At 45.4% G+C, this 17,044-nt stretch overlaps 2 protein-coding genes across 11 annotated transcripts in view; one reads left to right on the top strand and one right to left on the bottom strand.

The window, feature by feature from the left end:
* Positions 1–3,055, top strand: part of PACRGL (parkin coregulated like) — a 38,890-nt gene extending 35,835 nt beyond the window's left edge. For all 5 annotated transcript variants that reach the window (XR_010601914.1, XR_010601911.1, XR_010601913.1 and 2 more), the window contains one exon: positions 419–3,055. The gene's annotated coding sequence lies outside the window, so the exon portion shown is untranslated. The remainder of the gene's footprint in view (positions 1–418) is intronic.
* Positions 1–17,044, bottom strand: part of KCNIP4 (potassium voltage-gated channel interacting protein 4) — a 404,115-nt gene that overhangs the window by 3,986 nt on the left and 383,085 nt on the right. For 3 of the 6 annotated variants that reach the window (XM_005303438.5, XM_065598174.1, XM_065598175.1), the window contains exons 5-7: positions 3,049–3,156; positions 1,803–1,907; positions 1,404–1,466 (exon numbers count right to left, since the gene is read on the bottom strand). In XM_005303438.5, the coding sequence (XP_005303495.1) occupies positions 1,404–1,466; positions 1,803–1,907; positions 3,049–3,156 (276 nt within the window). Of the gene's footprint in view, positions 1–1,403; positions 1,467–1,667; positions 1,908–3,048; positions 3,157–17,044 lie in introns of those variants that run through there. The other 3 variants (XM_042855423.2, XM_042855424.2, XM_065598173.1) reach the window with 1 other exon arrangement.

Genomic DNA, 17,044 nt, shown 5'->3' with positions numbered 1-17,044 from the left:
CATCTGCATCATTGCCATCTTGTCCAGACTCCATCTGTAATTTTACACCCAGCCTTATCCAAATCTCAGTTAGGCACTGAGGAAATAGCAGAATTGGCATTTAATGAGAGGGAGACAGATGAATGCCATCTCCCTACTGGTGATCAGTCTGCCTGAGCAGCCTTCCAGATATACTGAACAAGAGAAGTGACAAGATAAAATCCTACAGCGCCCTATATCCGATCTCTCCAGGAAAGAAAACGTACTCAGCAACACTGCAATCTTAGAAAGGAGTGGATCCACTGCAAAGAACACCATCGACACTATGGTTAATGGTATCCAAAGCTTATCAGCCACCATGAGAAGTGCTATTAAGAATAGTACATCATTGACTAGGTCTCTATACCCTTTCACTATCTCCTTGTCTTTGATCCAACAGGAATTTCGCATGGAATACCTAGAGATGCAAGTAAAAAAACTGACAAAGTCCATACCATCTTTTATATTTCCTGTGCAGCTTTCGGGATACAAGGTGTTTATAAATTGTTGCTCGTGGATAGACATGCTTTTCCTAGTCTTGTTTACCCCTTCTCTCATATACCAAAAGGGCAATACATTGACTCTTATAGTTGATTTTCCTAATCTCCTTTCCCCTATCCAAGGAAACCCAAATAGAGCTAGTATGTCCATTGAAATCTACTGTACTTTACTGTATTTATTGGTAGACAGAATTGATGGTTTTAGTTTGTTCTAGCCATTGACAGTTCTTTTCTCAAGAAAATCAATCTGAATGATCTAATCAATTGTTGCTAGCCCTTTTTCCAGTTTGGATCTCAACACTTGATCTAATGTGGTTATGACACCCTCTGTATGTACCCATGTTCCTCTAATAGCTTGTAACCTTTTACAATGTACAAATAACAAGTAGCTTTGGTGTTTTCTGCAATTTTATTATGAAAAAATTAATACTTATTTTTATAAGGCTGTCTTGTCTAACTGTAGACAAGTTCTTAAATAATAGCACATTCAGTTATCCTACAGTGAATAAATGTGAATTCTGGCAGATATTTACCCAGCACAAGGCTCAAATAAATATTCACATAACAAACAATTTATTGTCTACTACATGGTAACTTTGCACGGAAAGAGAGGATGCAAACACACTAGTAGAATAGGTGAACATTAGCTTTTCAAAAACTATCACCTCTATGAATACAAATATTGTACATGTTTGCATATGTAACTGACTGTTTTGTAGAACAGTTTGCCAGACACATTTTTTTGTAAAGGTGCCTTGGGAAATGTGGTCCCTGGTGCCTAGAAGTGTAAGCTACATCTTTACACCCAAATCCTAATTGGTAGTACCGTGTGACAACCACTTAGCCAGCTGATAGGAGTAACTAAATCAATTTATCATTACTTACTTTTTGGCAGCTTTCAATGAATTCATCTATGGTAACTACCCCATCTTTATTCTTGTCCATTTTCTGTCCAGAAAAAAATAAGAACATTTGCTTAAATCATGGAAAAATCCTACTTAAAATCACTTATTTTATTTACTTTTTTTCAGAGTTATATTGCAGGCTGGTGGCCACCCAGGTCAGGATATCATTTTGCTAGACACTATAAGTATAATTCAGTCCCTGCCTCAGAGAGCTTCCAGTCTATAAAAGTCAAGACATGACAGATCAGACAGACAAGTAGGTTGGGATGGGGGCACAGGGAAGATAGAGTAACAAAAATAATAGGATGTGCAAAATTGTTTGCCAATCAAAACATGGGATTTTTCTTGTAGACCATCCTTTTTTGTTGTTTTGCCCTACCTGGAAAAATGTTTCCACATGTTGTCTAGGGGTGTCCTCTTTGAGAACAGGATAAGTGCATTTTCCCATCATATCATATATAGCTTTCATAATATCAAGCATTTCCTGAAGAGAAAAACATGTTTATGTAAATGTTTCTTTTGAGCATTTATAGTTTAGAAGAAATATTTAAGACTGTGCCACAGTCAAATTGTGATTGAACAACTTCAGGAATGTAATGCACACGGATCACTTTGAAGTTTAAATTAGCTACTGCAGCTTCCATACGTTCTACAATAGAGAGAAATAGATAAAACATCTTAAATAACTGAAAACCGTTAAGTAGATGCAGATTTATGCTTCTGAATTTAAATGCTTTATGATATCTAAAAGTCCACTGATATTGTGGAAAGAAAGCTCCTGTGGACCAGTAAGTGGAAACAAACAAACAGAAAATTTGTAGCAGAAGGCAATTGGGCAAAATCACATCGCCTCCTTGTGTGTGAGTTTCCCCAGCTTTTGTAAGGTGCTTTGAGATATGTCGCTGAACAGTGCTCTATAAGAATGATTACAAACATGTAACTCATCTGTCAGTATGCTGAATAAAATACTGTATTTAAAAAAAAAAAAAAAAAAAAACTTTATGCAGTGTCTTGCTGAAACTGTTAGTACCAGTATCATTTACAGTAAGCAGATTAGGAGCCTGATCTTGCAAAAACTTATGTGCATGCTCACTTCACATGTGCGTTGTCCCATTGACTTTGATGAGTAAAATTCAGCATGTGCCTAGTCCTTGCAGAATAAGGCCCTTTAGGATATAATAGCATTTTAATACATTCTGTGTTTTAAAAAAAAAAATCTATCCCTGATAATTTGTTGTTAAGTGTTCACTTGCATTTCTGGATACATATTTTTATGTACAAATACCCTACCTAGTTCTTGCAATTCTGTGGGCAAATGTAGGTACTCCAAAGCATGCCCATTGTGCCTCTTTCTTAAGAAATTTTGCCAGCTATGACTTCTATGACTACTAATAAAATCTAAATTTGTGGCTAGTTTTTAACGATCTTTTTTTAAAAAGTTTCTGTAAAATGCATTTATTTTAACCATTTTAAGTTGGTGGGAAGAAAATAAGTTATCTAGTTGTTTGCCACTGAACTCAGTTTTGACAACAGTTTCTCTAAAGCCACGTTCCTTTCAAACCAAACTCGAAAAGACACATACATGCTGTGGTTTCAGTTATTGTGGCTACAAAATAAATTCTTACCTCTTTAGTTATGTATCCATCCTTATTTATATCATACAAATTAAAAGCCCAGTTGAGTTTTTCTTGTACTGTCCCTCTGAGTAAAATTGAGAGACCCATAATGAAATCCTAGAAAGAAAACAAAAAAAATCTAGGTAGTTTGAATCTGAGCTGTATCTTTCTAAATATGCAACTTTCAAATCCTGGACTCCAATGTGATAAATTCTCCAGTGTAATACCAGGCTGGAAAGAAGGACTGTTGCTTCGTCTTGTTTTGGGATTTAGTAGTAAAGACTGGTTTTTTAAAAAGTCCTTCCAGACTTTTTATGTATTATTGCTAATTCATAGAATCATAGAATATCAGAGTTGGAAGGGACCTCAAGAGGTCATCTAGTCCAACCCCCTGCTCAAATTCATGGTGGATTAATATAATACAAGCAACAATCAGTTTTGTAGCCTCCTTCTGTTAATGGATTGAATGCACTGTAGTGTATGACTTAACCGTATAAAATGCTGCAAGCAAGCAACTCCTTTTGAAGTCAATGTGGGAAAAAACACATCACTGCTGTACACAGGTCCCGAACAAAATCTATGTACATCTTAAACCCTCAATTTAGGGCTTAACTGGGACTTAAATGGCATATATGACTTATTGTGGAACGCTACATGGGAGTAAATTTCACACACAATAATAAAGGTAATATTCTCAGCTCTTACACCTCTGCAGAGGTTTTCTTCAGAGGCTGGCTGCTCTATAAATTGGAGTGCAAACAAAAAAAGGCAATTCTGAGAAAACTATTCATTAGAGAAACTTAACTTTATTTTTACCCCCTCTATATGAAATACAGAGATGATTGTACATTAAAATATTGTAGAGAGAGTCTACAGAAGTAAAACAACAAAATCTGAATCCATTCCTTTGATACTTGGTGGTAGATAACTCTGACAGAGTAACATAGTCAGCTTTCAAAGAATGAAATTAGTCGGCTACATTACTTCCCTATAGGCCAAGAAGTCTAACAATTAATACACTCGTGTTACACCAGTGCTAGAACTAGATTTGTGTTTCATAATTAATATGGTTTTATAGCAGCATGAACATCATTCACACTTTAACAGAGACTTGACAAAGAAGTCAAACAAACTTATTTATTAGTTGTATTTCTTTCATATTTTTATTTAATTTTCAAAGAGACTTGGTGAAACCAGGGCTTTATCTTTCCCAGTCCCTTGTCTCCTAGTTACTCCTGACCTGATTTTGTGATGTGATATAGTCATTGCCATAGAGATTATAACCAAACAATTTAAAGGCTCAAATTGAAATGGGAATATATCCAACAGCAATAAAGTCCTAGAGTAGCACCAAGCCCATTGGCTACAAAGGTTAAATAATTCTGTATTGACACTGGTCAGGTTTACATGTTTATTCAAGAAAGCAGAGTTGGAAAAAAAGCCAACATTTTGGGGGAAACAGCTAATGGCCTTACAAAGAGGGTCTGATGCATTATGTTTTAGTGTTTTGTTTTTTTCTTCTGTATGGCCAGTACAGTTACCCTTCAAAGTACATATTGAGTACATCTAAGGCCGCAAAGCTCTATTGAAGTCCTGTCTTTCTTGACAGGTTTCAGAGTAGTAGCCGTGTTAGTCTGTATCCACAAAAAGAATAGAAGTACTTGTGGTACCTTAGAAACTAACAAATTTATTGTAGCATAAGCTTTTGTGGGCTACAGCTCACTTCATTGGATGCATGTAGTGGAAAATACAGAAGGAAGACACACCCACACACACACACACACACACACCCATGAAACAATGGGTGTTACTATACACATTATAAGGAGAGGGATCAGTTAAGGTGAGCTGTTGTCAGCAGGAGAGAAAAATAACTGTTTGTAGTGGTAATGAAAATGGCCCATTTCCAGCACTTGATAAGGAGATGTGGTGGGGGGGGGGGGGAGGGTGGAAGATAAGCATGGGGAAATAGTTTTACTTTGTGTAATGGCCCATCCACTCCCAGTCTTTATTCAAACCTGATTTAATGGCAAATTAATTCCAATTCAGCAGTCCCTCATTGGAGTCTGTTTTTGAAGTTTTTTTGTTGTAATATTGCAACTTTTAGGTCTGTAATCGAGTGGCCAGGGAGGCTGAAGAGTTCTCCAACTGGTTTTTGAATGTTATAATTCTTGGCGTCTGATTTGTGTCCATTTATTCTTTTACGTAGAGACTCTCCGGTTTGGCCAATGTACATGGAAGAGGGGCATTGCTGGCACATGATGGCATATATCACATTGGTAGATGTGCAGGTGAATGGGCTTCTTATAGTGTGGCTGATGTGATTAGGTCCTATGATGGTATCCCCTGAATAGATATGTGGACAGAGTTGGCAACGGGCTTTATTGCAAGGCTAGGTTCCTGGGTTAGTGTTTTTGTTGTGTGGTGTGTGGTTGTTGGTGAATAATTGCTTCAGGTTTGGGGGCTATCTGTAAGCAAGGACTGGCCTGTCTCCCAAGATCTGTGAGCGTGATGGATTGTCCTTCAGGATAGGTTGTAGATCCTTGATGATGCGCTGGAGAGGTTTTAATTGGGGCTGTAGGTGATGGCTAGTGGCGTTCTGTTACTTTCTTTGTTGGGCCTGTCCTGTAGTAGGTGACTTCTGGGTACTCTTCTGGCTCTGTCAATCTGTTTCTTCACTTCAGCAGGTGGATATTGTAGTTGTAAGAACGCTTGATAGAGATCTTGTAGGTGTTTGTCTCAGTCTGAGGGGTTGGAGCAAATGTGATTGTATTGTAGAGCTTGGCTGTAGACAATGGATCGAGTGGTGTAGTCTGGATGAAAGCTGGAGGCATGTAGGTAAGTATAGCGGTCAGTAGGTTTCCGGTATAGGGTGGTGTTTACGTGGCCATCAGTTAGTACTGTAGTGTCCAGGAAGTGGATCTCTTGTGTGGACTGGTCCAGGCTGAGGTTGATGGTGGGATGGAAATTGTTGAAATCATGATGGAATTCCTTAAGGGCTTCTTTTCCATGGGTCCAGATGATGAAGATGTCATCAATGTAGCGCAAGTAGAGTAGGGGCGTTAGGGGACGAGAGCTGAGAAAGCATTGTTCTAAGTCAGCCATAAAAATGTTGACATACTGTGGGGCCATGTGGGTACCCATAGCAATGCCGCTGATTTGAAGGTACACATGTGAAATAGTTATGGGTGAGGACAAAGTTACAAAGTTCAGCCACCAGGTTTGCCGTGACATTATCGGGGATACTGTTTCTGATGGCTTGTAGTCCATCTTTGTGTGGAATGTTGGTGTAAAGGGCTTCTACATCCATAGTGGCTAGGATGGTGTTTTCAGGAAGATCACTAATGGATTGTAGTTTCCTCAGGAAGTCAGTGGTGTCTCAAACATAGCTAGGAGTGCTGGTAGCGTACAGCCTGAGGATGGAGTCTACATAGCCAGACAATCCTGCTGTTAGGGTGCCAGCCTGAGATGATGGGGCGTCCAGGATTTCCAGGTTTATGGATCTTGGGTAGCAAATAGAACACCCCTGCTCAGAGTTCTAGGGGTGTGTCTGTTCGGATTTGCTCTTGTGCTTTTTCAGGGAGTTTCTTGAGTAGATGGTGTAGTTTCTTTTGGTAACCCTCAGTGGGATCAGAGGGTAATGGCTTGTAGAATGTGGTGTTAGGCTCTAAGGTGCCACAAGTACTCCTATTCTTTTTGTCTTTCTTGACCAGTTGGTTTAGTGTACCCTGGGGGTTGCTGATTTCCTCATAGTTTCCAGTATTAGTACACTTGCCTCATAATGCATTTTAAAGTTATGAATCCTGAAAAACATTTTACTGAACTTACTTATAGTTTCAGCGACTCAGGGCTAAATCTCTACATGGCTCTTTGAAGGCATACTGCCAAATATTAAACCATTATGCTTCAGGAAATTCAGAACAGATTTGCTCATATAATTTTAACAATCATCATTCCCATTTCTCTGTGTGCTAAATCTTGATGGATCTTTTCCTGAACTCTGCTACGCCTAATGCTGTATTGTCAGCTTTCATGCTGGCAATTAATTCATTGCTCTGCTCTTCTCCATTGAGCATTCTCTCCTGTTTACTCCCCACACTACCCCTTTCTGGTGCTCCACCATTCCCTTGTTTGCTCCCCTTCACCATCTGTATTCTGTACTCAAGGTACACTTCCTCAGAGGCCAAGCAGAAGCATGGATGATGACCAAATTAGCTAGCCATTTTGGGAGAGGCAGAAAAATGTTCCTCTTGCTTTATCTTCCCATCTTAAAACTTGAGCATTCAAGGCTTAAGGGCATATTTTGGAGCACCTACTGCATGGAGCTGAGTGCACATTGAGCCTCACGGGTGTTGAAAAGACTCAGCTCTTAGAATGTGCTCCACATCTTGCAAGATCAGCCCCTGGCTTGACCTCATATTTTCAGCTCTAATACCAATGGGAATAGTAGACACTACTGTGAAAGTAAATTGGGTTTTTTTGGTTGAATGTTCGCCTTGCTCTAAGGTGTAAGTCCATCTCTGAAGTGCTAATACTGACCAACTCTGATAGAAAGTTGTGACGTGTTGACTAAGAACCCTCATGCTGAGTTTTTTGCTATGTATATGCTTTCATTTCAGACAGACACAACACAGCAATCAAAGTCTAGAGGGATGAAAAAGCTGATTAATCTTTTCCATTAAAAAAAGTATAATTTATCTTTAATATCGTACATTTTTAGCCTGCTCATGCCAAACGTCACTGTGTATATTATTTATTTATGTAGATTTCAGTCTAAAAACTTACAAATATGAGGATGCCTATCCAAACTCTGGGTGCCCTTGACATACATAATATATACGTTCAAAATATGTGTCACCTAAAACAGCAGCATTTCTTCTGCCTGACCTTTCATCCATCACTTGTTCATGGGGGCCAATCCAGTTTAAAATTATTTCCTATTATTTTTATTTAAATTCTGTGTGTGCAATTTAGTGCTTTGGGAAGCAACCAAGTTATGAGTGCTGGAACCTGAAATCCATTATTTATCCACATAAGGCGGAATACAGGCACCCATGTGGCTCACCTGTGCCCTTGAGAAACTATTTTGGTAAGAAGAAAATATCTCTCTCTGCCTCCTTGGGTTTTCAATTAGTGCCCACCCTATAGTAGCTAAGAGCACTGTCACCATGCTAAAACTATCAGCAAAAGTGCCAGCTGCCGGCTTTATGAGGTGAACCACTGAGAAATGGATGAAAACAATCTGTAGGCCACCAAACAAGTGTATGATCTTTTATATGATCCAGAGACAGACCCTTGGAGCCAGTTCTGCAGCCATTCCATGCACGTTACTTTTTTGCATACAATGGCTTTTTATTAGTAGTATTAAGTGCTAGTGTTCATTTGCCCCTGAACAAGATACAGAGGAACACATGATTAGGAGCTTTACTTTTCAGTTCCCTAATTTTGAGTTTTATGTTAGTACTCTATTAAGGTTGACAAAGAGTCCTGTGGCAACATACAGACCAACAGATCTATTGGAGCATAAGCTTTCGTGGGTGCATCTGACGAAGTGAGTATTCACCCATGAAAGCTTATGCTTCAATACGTCTGTTAGGGCTTGGCTACACTCGGGACTTCACAGCGCTGCCGTGGCAGCACTTGCCACGGCAGCGCTGTGAAGCGCGAGTGTAGTCGAGAGAGGTCTCGCAGCACTGTATGTACTCCACCTCTCCGAGGGGAATAGCTTGCAGCGCTGTGAGCGAGCGTGCAGCGCTGCAGGCTCTGATTACACTGACGCGTTACAGTGCTGTACTCACTGCGCTCAGGGGGGTGTTTTTTCACACCCCTGAGTGCAGCAAGTTGCAGCGCTGTACACCGCCAGTGTAGCCAAAGCCTTAGTCTATAAGGTGCCACAGGACTCTGTCGCTTTTTACAGTTCTAGACTACCACGGCTACCCCTCTGATCTATTAAGGTTGTTACTTAATTGATTAGTTCTCCTCAAGGACTAACTGAGACAAAAGCAATCAGAAAGTCATTGACAACTTTGTTAAGAGATAACTTTTATTTGTTTGTCCAAGGATGATTAATTAAGTTACTCATAGATCACAACCAAAGGCTTTAAGCAGCTCTTTTGCAGAAGTGAGATGTATGCAGGTAGGGTTGGCTCCACCAAGGGACTAACTTTTAGGTACCCTATACAATATGTGGGGAGCAATAGGTACATAAGCATGGGAGCCATAAAAGACAGTATGCTGTGCTACCTAAGTTTTGACAAGAGAGGTGTGGTCTAAGCCCACCACTGTCAGGGAGACAGGCATTTAACTCTAGAGCTTCTCAGCCATAATCAGTGCTTAATTTATGCCAGGGCTTCGGGGCTGAGCCCCAGCACTTCTAAGCTTGGCAGTTCATAGCCCCGGCACCTCTGGGCTTATCACATCAGCTATGGCAGTTTAAAAAAAATTGCTTTACCCCTGGCAACTAATTGCTTGAGCCCCAGCACCTCTCCTTACAAATAAAGCACTGCGTGGTAGCTGTTTTTTTCTGTTTGATTGATTGTTGTGGGGGAGGGGTTGCAACAAAATGGAGGCGGCGGCTGCAGCCCCCTTACAGACTTTAACCCAGTGGTTAGGGCATTCACTCAGGATGTGAGAAATTCAGGTCAATCCCTCCCCCGCCCCCAGGTAGAGAAGGGATTTGAATTTGGGTGTCTCGTCTCTTAGATGAGAGCCCTAACCCATGGGTTATGAGGTATGCTGGGATAGCACACTCTCACTTAATTTCTGGTGTGGGGTGTCTTCTGTTGACACAGTTCCACTGTATCTAAATAATTAACTATGCAAGAAGCCAAAGAGAGAGTTAGAATTATTCTACAGGCCAGTGGTTTGGGCATATGCCTCAGAGATAAGAAACCCAAATTCAGATCCCTTTGCTACAGCAGGCAAAGATGGGATTAGATCCTGTCTCTCCCATATTCTGGGTAAGTGTCCTAACTACTAGGCTAAGGTTCTAAGGGGGCCACCTCTTTCTCCCCATCACCTCCAGCAATTTTGTGAGGATTTAGGCCTGCTCTGAGCTCACATAACAGATCAGATCCTGCAGACGAGACAGGCAGTGGAAGCCTACTTTGAGGATCCCATGGGGGCTAAAATGTGAGATAGGCACCTAGATTGAGGCAATAGTGCCCATGCTCTCTGGCAAAAACTTATGCACCTACAGGGTTAGGCAGCAGTTGAGTGGGGGCTTGGAGAATCCCAGTGTCACCTAAGGCTATGTCTACACTTAGAGTACAAACACTGCACACACACCCTAGCATGGGTATAAATAGCAGTGTAGCTGGTGACACACTGCTTAGGGGAGCAGAGTAAAGAGATACCAGAACCTACAAGTACGTACCCTACACAGCTCTGCTGTGCCTCCAATGGCTATGCTGCTATTTTTAGCCATGTAATGCCCCACTGCCTACTCAGTGCCAGAGCCTTTTTCTGCTGCCCGCCCCTGCCCTGCCTCACCAGAGCCTTTCACTGCAGCGTCCAGCTACACATACCGTACCAACTGCTACCAGTGTAGACCAGGCCTCTGGGCACCCAAAAGGGCATTTGGCTACCTAAATCTTTTTGTGGATCTAGCACACAACACCTCAACCCTGCCAGTGATGAGTATTAGTTGGAGATTACTGAGTGATCTCAGTTCCCACTGGCCCAGAGTCTATAAGTCGCTAAGCAACATCAACTAGACGTCATTCTAGATCAGGATCACTAACATCAATAAGCATTGAAGGCAGGTCCAGATATTTAAAGGTATTTACGCACTGCTCTCCTGTGAGTTGCAAGGATTAAGGCACAGATCCTCCCACTGGCACTTAAGCCCAGATTCTCCAAGGTATTTAAGTGAATTAGACAGCTAAATCCCATTTTCAAAGTGATGTAGGCAATTGGAGGAGGCAAGTCTCATAGAAAACAATCTATGGGATTTATGCTCTAAAGGGCCAGATTCACATAGGCACCTAAGTCCAACATTAGACATCACTGACATTTGCAAAAAAAACACTGCTCAGACACCTAATCCCACAGGGGCATAAGGTCACTAGGTGCCAAGGTTTCTGCTGGTGGGCATGTGCAAAGCTGCTTAAGTCCTGATGGTACCCCACAGCTATTGAGTGGCTTGGAGTCCTTCTGCAAGTCGGGCTGTGGCCCTGAACCAGGATTCTCAAACGGTGTGTATCCCCACTTATCTCATCAGTGGGGCCTGATCGCGGAGCCATTCTCAAAGCACGCTACAAGCTCAGGCTATGCACAAAAGACAAAAATGGAGAGTGTATGCGTACATCCAGACCTAATAGCCCAGTAGTTAAGGCTCTAGGCTGTGGGAGACTTAGGTTTGAATCCCACTCTATCTGATCCAGAGCAGAAACTTGAACTCAGGTCTTTCACCTCCCAGTGAATGCCCTAATCAGCAGGCTAGTCTGGGATAGGTATGTCTCAATCTCTGCTATTAGTGCTGTTCTGCTTTGTATAAATAATTAAATATTCACTGGGCCAGTGAAAGAGCGAAATTAGCAAATTCTCCTGTGACACCCAGGTTCCAGTACCTGCTCCAATAAATACTTTATTATTTATACAAAGTGGAACAGCTTCAACGAGAGTGTTAAAAGATACCCACCCCAGCAGTTATGTAGGTGGTAGTAGACCTGGATTCAAGTCTTGCACTATAGGAGGCAAAGTAAGGATTTGAACCTAGGTGTCCTACATGCTGGGTAAGTGCTCTAACCATGGATACTGGGAGCGCTTTCTCCAGCTGTGTTTTCTGCAGGGCCCAATCTGGTAAGCGCACTCTGAGCACTCCTACCAGATTGGGGTCCATGGGCAAGATAGGTGGGGGGAATGCATAGTTAGGGAATCCCACCTGGGTTTAGGTATGAGGCACTGAGATGCTCAGCGGTATCAGGACTTAGGTGGCTGTGCACATACCCAGCAGCAGAAATTCAGATGCTAGGGGAATTTTAGGTGGCTAGGGCCTGAATGCTAGTGAAGCCTAAATGTTGGACTCAGGCATTTGATAGTTAGGCATCTAAGTCCCCCTTGTGAATCTAGCCCAAAGAGACTAATCTCAAGGAAGCAGAAAGGTTAGTAAGAGGTGGTTACTTACCTGTAACTGGAGGTTCTTTGTGATGTGTGGTGCCTATTTGTATTCCAAATGCGAGTGCACGCCATTCGCCAGAGAAGGAAGTTTTTCAGCAGCAGTGTCCTTTGACTCTCGTGGCCACCTTATGTCGCCACATGCTCCCTGCGAGGTTGTAAGAGGCCATGCAGGGCGACACGCCTTAGTCTCCCTCTTACCACAGCATAGAGCAGAGGGGAAGGTGAGCGGGCATTGAAATACAAATAGGGACCACACATCTTGAAGAACCTGCAGTTACAATGTCTCATTGGAGTGCGCATAGCATTCTGTAATGCAGTTAGAGATCCAACTGATGTGTGCTGCAAGGAGAGGGCCTGCCCTCTTGACCGTTCTGTGATGGCAACGAAGAGGCGGAATGAAAGGCACATGTTCTGTCCAAGTAGAAGGCCAGTGCCCTGCAGATGTCCAGGGAATGCAGTGTGCTGTCCACGGGAGTGGTGTGGGATTTAGGATGGAAGACTAGGAGATGGATGAACTGGTTGAGATGAAACTCAAGACTCCCTTTAGGAGGAATTTAGTGTGAAGGCGCAGGGAGACCTTTTCTCTATGGAAAACGGGGTCAGCCATCATGGCCATCAGTTCACTGACCCACCAGGCAGAGGACCTTCATGGATAAGTGGGCCAGGGAACATGCGGCCAGGGGTTCAAATGGAGACCGGGTGAGGGCAGACAGCACGAGGTTGAGGTCCTGGGGCAAGGGGCTGTTAGCAGTGGCAGGAAGCAGTTCATCAGGCCCCTCAGAAACTGGATAGTGGTAAGGTGAGTAAATACCAACTGGCCATCCATGGGAGGGAGGAAGGTGCTGAGTGCCACAAGATGGTCATGGATCAAGCCGAATGCAAGGCCTGAGTTCTTGAGCTCCAGGTGGTAGTCTAGGATGATGGGCACAGAGACAGCATGGAGGGGGAGGTGTCATCATTGTGTCCAGGAGGTGAAGTGCTTCCATTTTGTGGCATAGCATGCCCTCATAGACTCCCCTCTACTCTGTGTAAGAATACAGTGGACGGTGATGAACAGGTGTTGCCTACTGCCAAGCCCCATCCAAAAACCAGGCCGTCCATTGAAGCAAGCCCACGTTGGGGTGGCAAACCCTGCAGTGGTCTTAGGTGAGAAGCTCTGGCCAGTTGAGGAGGTTGATCGGTGGGCGGGCCAACAGTCTGAGTAGGTTGGGAAACCAGAACTGTCGGGGCCAGCGCAGGGCTAGCAAGATGACTGTGGCCCAATCTCGGTGGATCTTGCAGAGGACCTGGTGGAAGAGCATACCAAAGGCCGCCATTCACCTCTGGATCCTGACCCCTGGCCGCCCTGGAGAAGTGGAGGGGGAACTTGCGGTTTGCTTGGGTGGCAAAGAGGTCCCAGAGAGGGATGCCAGAGGTCCAACAGATGGAGTGGAGCATGGGGCCATGGAGTTCCCACTCGTGGTTGAGGTACTAGGTTCTGCTGAGTGTGTTCACCAGAGAGTTCTGCGCCCCTAGGAGGTATGCTGCGTGGGGCACGATGTTGTGGCAGACACACCAGTTCCAGAGGTGGATAGCCTCTGTGCAAAGTGATCAGGATCTGGTGACACCCTGTCTATGTATGCCATAGTGATGGTGTTGTCTAAGAGGATCTGAATGTGCTGGCCACGGAGAAGAGGCAGGAATATGTAGCAGGCCCATTGGACCGCATGCAGCTCCAGTGCATTGATGTGCATGCGCACTTCCCTGGGAGTCCACCTTCCCTGCGCGGTGTGGCCTGCCAAATATGCGCCCTACCCCACCAGGCATCCCTGGTGAGGGTGGTCGTGGGGACGGAGGTGGCGAACGAGGTGCCTTGGAGCACTTTGGTAGGATTGGTCTACTAGGTGAGCGATGTGTGGACCCAGCTAGGAATGGTCAAGGCCGAGTCCAAGTTGGGGCCTGCAGACCAAGAGAGGCCACAGTTGTAGGCAGTGCATATGGAGGCACACCCACGGTGACAGACAGAGACAACAGTGCACCGTTATGTGTGGGTTTTGGCGCGGGGTGCCGTGAGGGTGGCGAAGTGGTCTGCTGGGCGAAAGGCTTGTGCTGTGATTGAGTCTATGTGCACTCTGATAAAAGAGCATCAAGCCTCTGGATGAGAAAATATAGGGAGTTGAAGCCCCTGCCGACGAAGGGGGTGGAGAGCAGAGCTCCCTGGGGGATAGGGGACTGGTGAGGAATTCTGTTGAGTAGCCGTGTAATAATATCTCCAATACCTATTGATTAGTGGTGATCTTCCACCATTAGTGGGCAAATAGAGCAAGATGGCCCCCCAAGATCATAGAATATCAGGGTTGGAAAGGACCTCAGAAGGTTATCTAGTCCAGCCCCCTGCTCAAAGCAGGACCAATCCCCAGACAGATTTTTGCCCCAGATCCCGAAGTGGCCCCCTCAGGATTGAACTCACAACCCTGAGTTTAGCAAGCCAATGCTCAAACCATTGAGCTATCCCTCCCCCCTTAGATGGCACAGGGGCTGCAGGCAGTGGCATGGGGGGGGGGGGTTCACAGCTCTTGACCGTCACATAAAAATTGGGCCTTCTGCTGGTGGCAAGGTGTGGCAGCGGAAGCCGATGGCCATGGGTGATGGGAGTGAGGGCACCAGCGGGCCGGCTCTTGGGACCTAGTCTATGTGGGTTGGTACGGCAGGTAGGGGCGTGGCCAGAACTGTGGCTTAGATTGTCGGTGGTGGGGCCAGGGGTGTAGATCCCAAAGGACCGGAAGGTCACCCATGAGTCCTTTAGTGAATGCAGGGTCTCGTCTGTTTTTGTGGAGAACAGCTAGTCCTTGTCAAAAGGGAGGTCCTCGGTGGTGGATTGGACCTCCCTGGGAAAACCAGACAACTGGAGCCACGCATCATATCTCATTGCCACCCCTGTGGCTGGGGACTGGGAAGATGTTTTTGCCACATCCATTGTGGCCTGGAGGCTGACTTTGGCCATCACATGGCCCTAGTCCAGCAGTGCCTGGAACCGCTGGTGCTTGTCCTGCAGGATGTCCTCTAAGAACTCTGCCAGCTTGGTATAATTGTTTAAAATGTACTTCACCAGCAGAGCTTGATAGTTGGAATTGAAGGGTCGCAGAAGAGTAGACTTTGTGACCCAGGAGGTCCAGGCGTTTCACTGCCTTATTGATGGGGGTGAAAGTGGTGGAGTGCTGGCACTCCTGTTCAGTGGTCGTGTGTGTGACCAGTGAGGCTGGAGGGGGGTGGGAAAGCAGAAAGTCAGCCATCTTAGCTGGCACAAAGTACCTGCGTTCTTACCTCTTGAGTGTCGGGGCACAAGACGCCAGTGTGTGCCACACCACTCGGGTGGGTTGTAGGTTTGCACTGTGAATGGGCAGAGCTACACGCGTCAGACCCCGGAGCTGGAGAATGCCCAACAAACGGTCTGGTTGGCCCTGGACCTCCTCTAGGGGGATGCCTAAATCGAGGGGCACCCTCTGTAGCAGCTCCTGTTACTGATGGTGATTGTCAGGAGGCGAGAGGGTCAGTGGGATCAAGACCTCATCTGGAGAGGAGGGCGCTGCTGTTGGGATCGATGGTGCCATGAGGCCAGTCCCTGATAGTACTGCGGGCCCCATGGATACAGGTACTACCCAGGCTGGTGGGCCGGAAAAGGTGGGCGCACCCAGGAGACCACACTACGCTGGGAGACCAAGGAGAAGGACAACTCTTCTGTTGAGAAGCCCTCTAAGTCTGAAGAAGCCTCCAGAAGTAGTAGAGCCGTTGGTGTGGGTGGTACCGCGACCAGCAGGGATGGGTCACAGCTGAGGAGGAGTGGCTCATCTGCTGGCATAGGTGGGCGGGAGGCTGAAAGAAGCAGCAAGGGCAGGTACAATAGCTCAAGGTGGGATGTGGGGACCAGCGGATCCATCTGGCCCAATGTCCAGGGCTCATCCCGTTGTCTGCCGCTCTGAGCAGAGGATATGCGGAGTGGAACCCGAAGAATCCTGCTGTGGCTGAGGAGTGCACACCAGCGGGCTGTCGGGATCCTTAGTCATTGTAGGAACCGGCGGTGCTGGTGGGTCTCGCTTCGGATTCGCCTTGCCCGCTTTAGGGGGTGGCCCACCTCAGGGAGGAAACGCGGTGCGTCACAGCAGTCTGTGATGGGGATCTGCTGTGGTGTTTGAGCGCGCTCGTGACTGTCCTCGTGCACCTTCTCATGTCTTGGTGGTGCCGATGGATCCGGGAGTGAAGCCAAGGGCAAAGCGCTCATTGCCGGTGATGGGCAGTGCATCACCGGCACCACCGGTCCGGGATCAGACTCCACATGAGGCTGGAGCGCCTCCGCCATGAGGAACTTGCGGAGGCACAAAAGTTGAGTGTCGCAGATCTTTGACAGGAAGGACTTGCGGATATCTCAGTGGGTGACAAGGTGTGTCTCACCTGGGCAGTAGAGGCAATGTGTGTGCTCATCGCTCACGGAGAATGAGTGAGGGCATAAGGCACAGTTCTTGCACTCCGGAATGCAAAGGGGTTGGGAGTAGGGTGACCAGATGTCCCGATTTTATAGGGACAGTCCCGATTTTTGGATCTTTTCTTATATAGGCTCCTATTACCCCCCACCCCTTGTCCCGATTTTTCACATTTGCTGTCTGGTCACCCTAGTTGGGAGAGGCCCCAGAAGGGGCTACTATATACACTAACTAATGTATTACAGAAGTACGAATTAAAAAGGAAACAGAACTATCTACCGTCGTTCTTGTAGAGTGTATGAGTGCGAAGGGAGGATTCCAACTCCAACCATGCGGTAAGAAGGAACTGACGGCGCGTCGCCCTGCATAGTCTTTATAACCTCACAGGGAGTATATGGCGACATAAGGCGGCCATGCAGGTCAATGGA

Source organism: Chrysemys picta, chromosome 5 (genome assembly GCF_011386835.1).
Source record: "Chrysemys picta bellii isolate R12L10 chromosome 5, ASM1138683v2, whole genome shotgun sequence".
Lineage (NCBI taxonomy): Eukaryota > Metazoa > Chordata > Testudines > Emydidae > Chrysemys > Chrysemys picta.
This window is presented reverse-complemented; position numbering and strand designations above follow the sequence as displayed.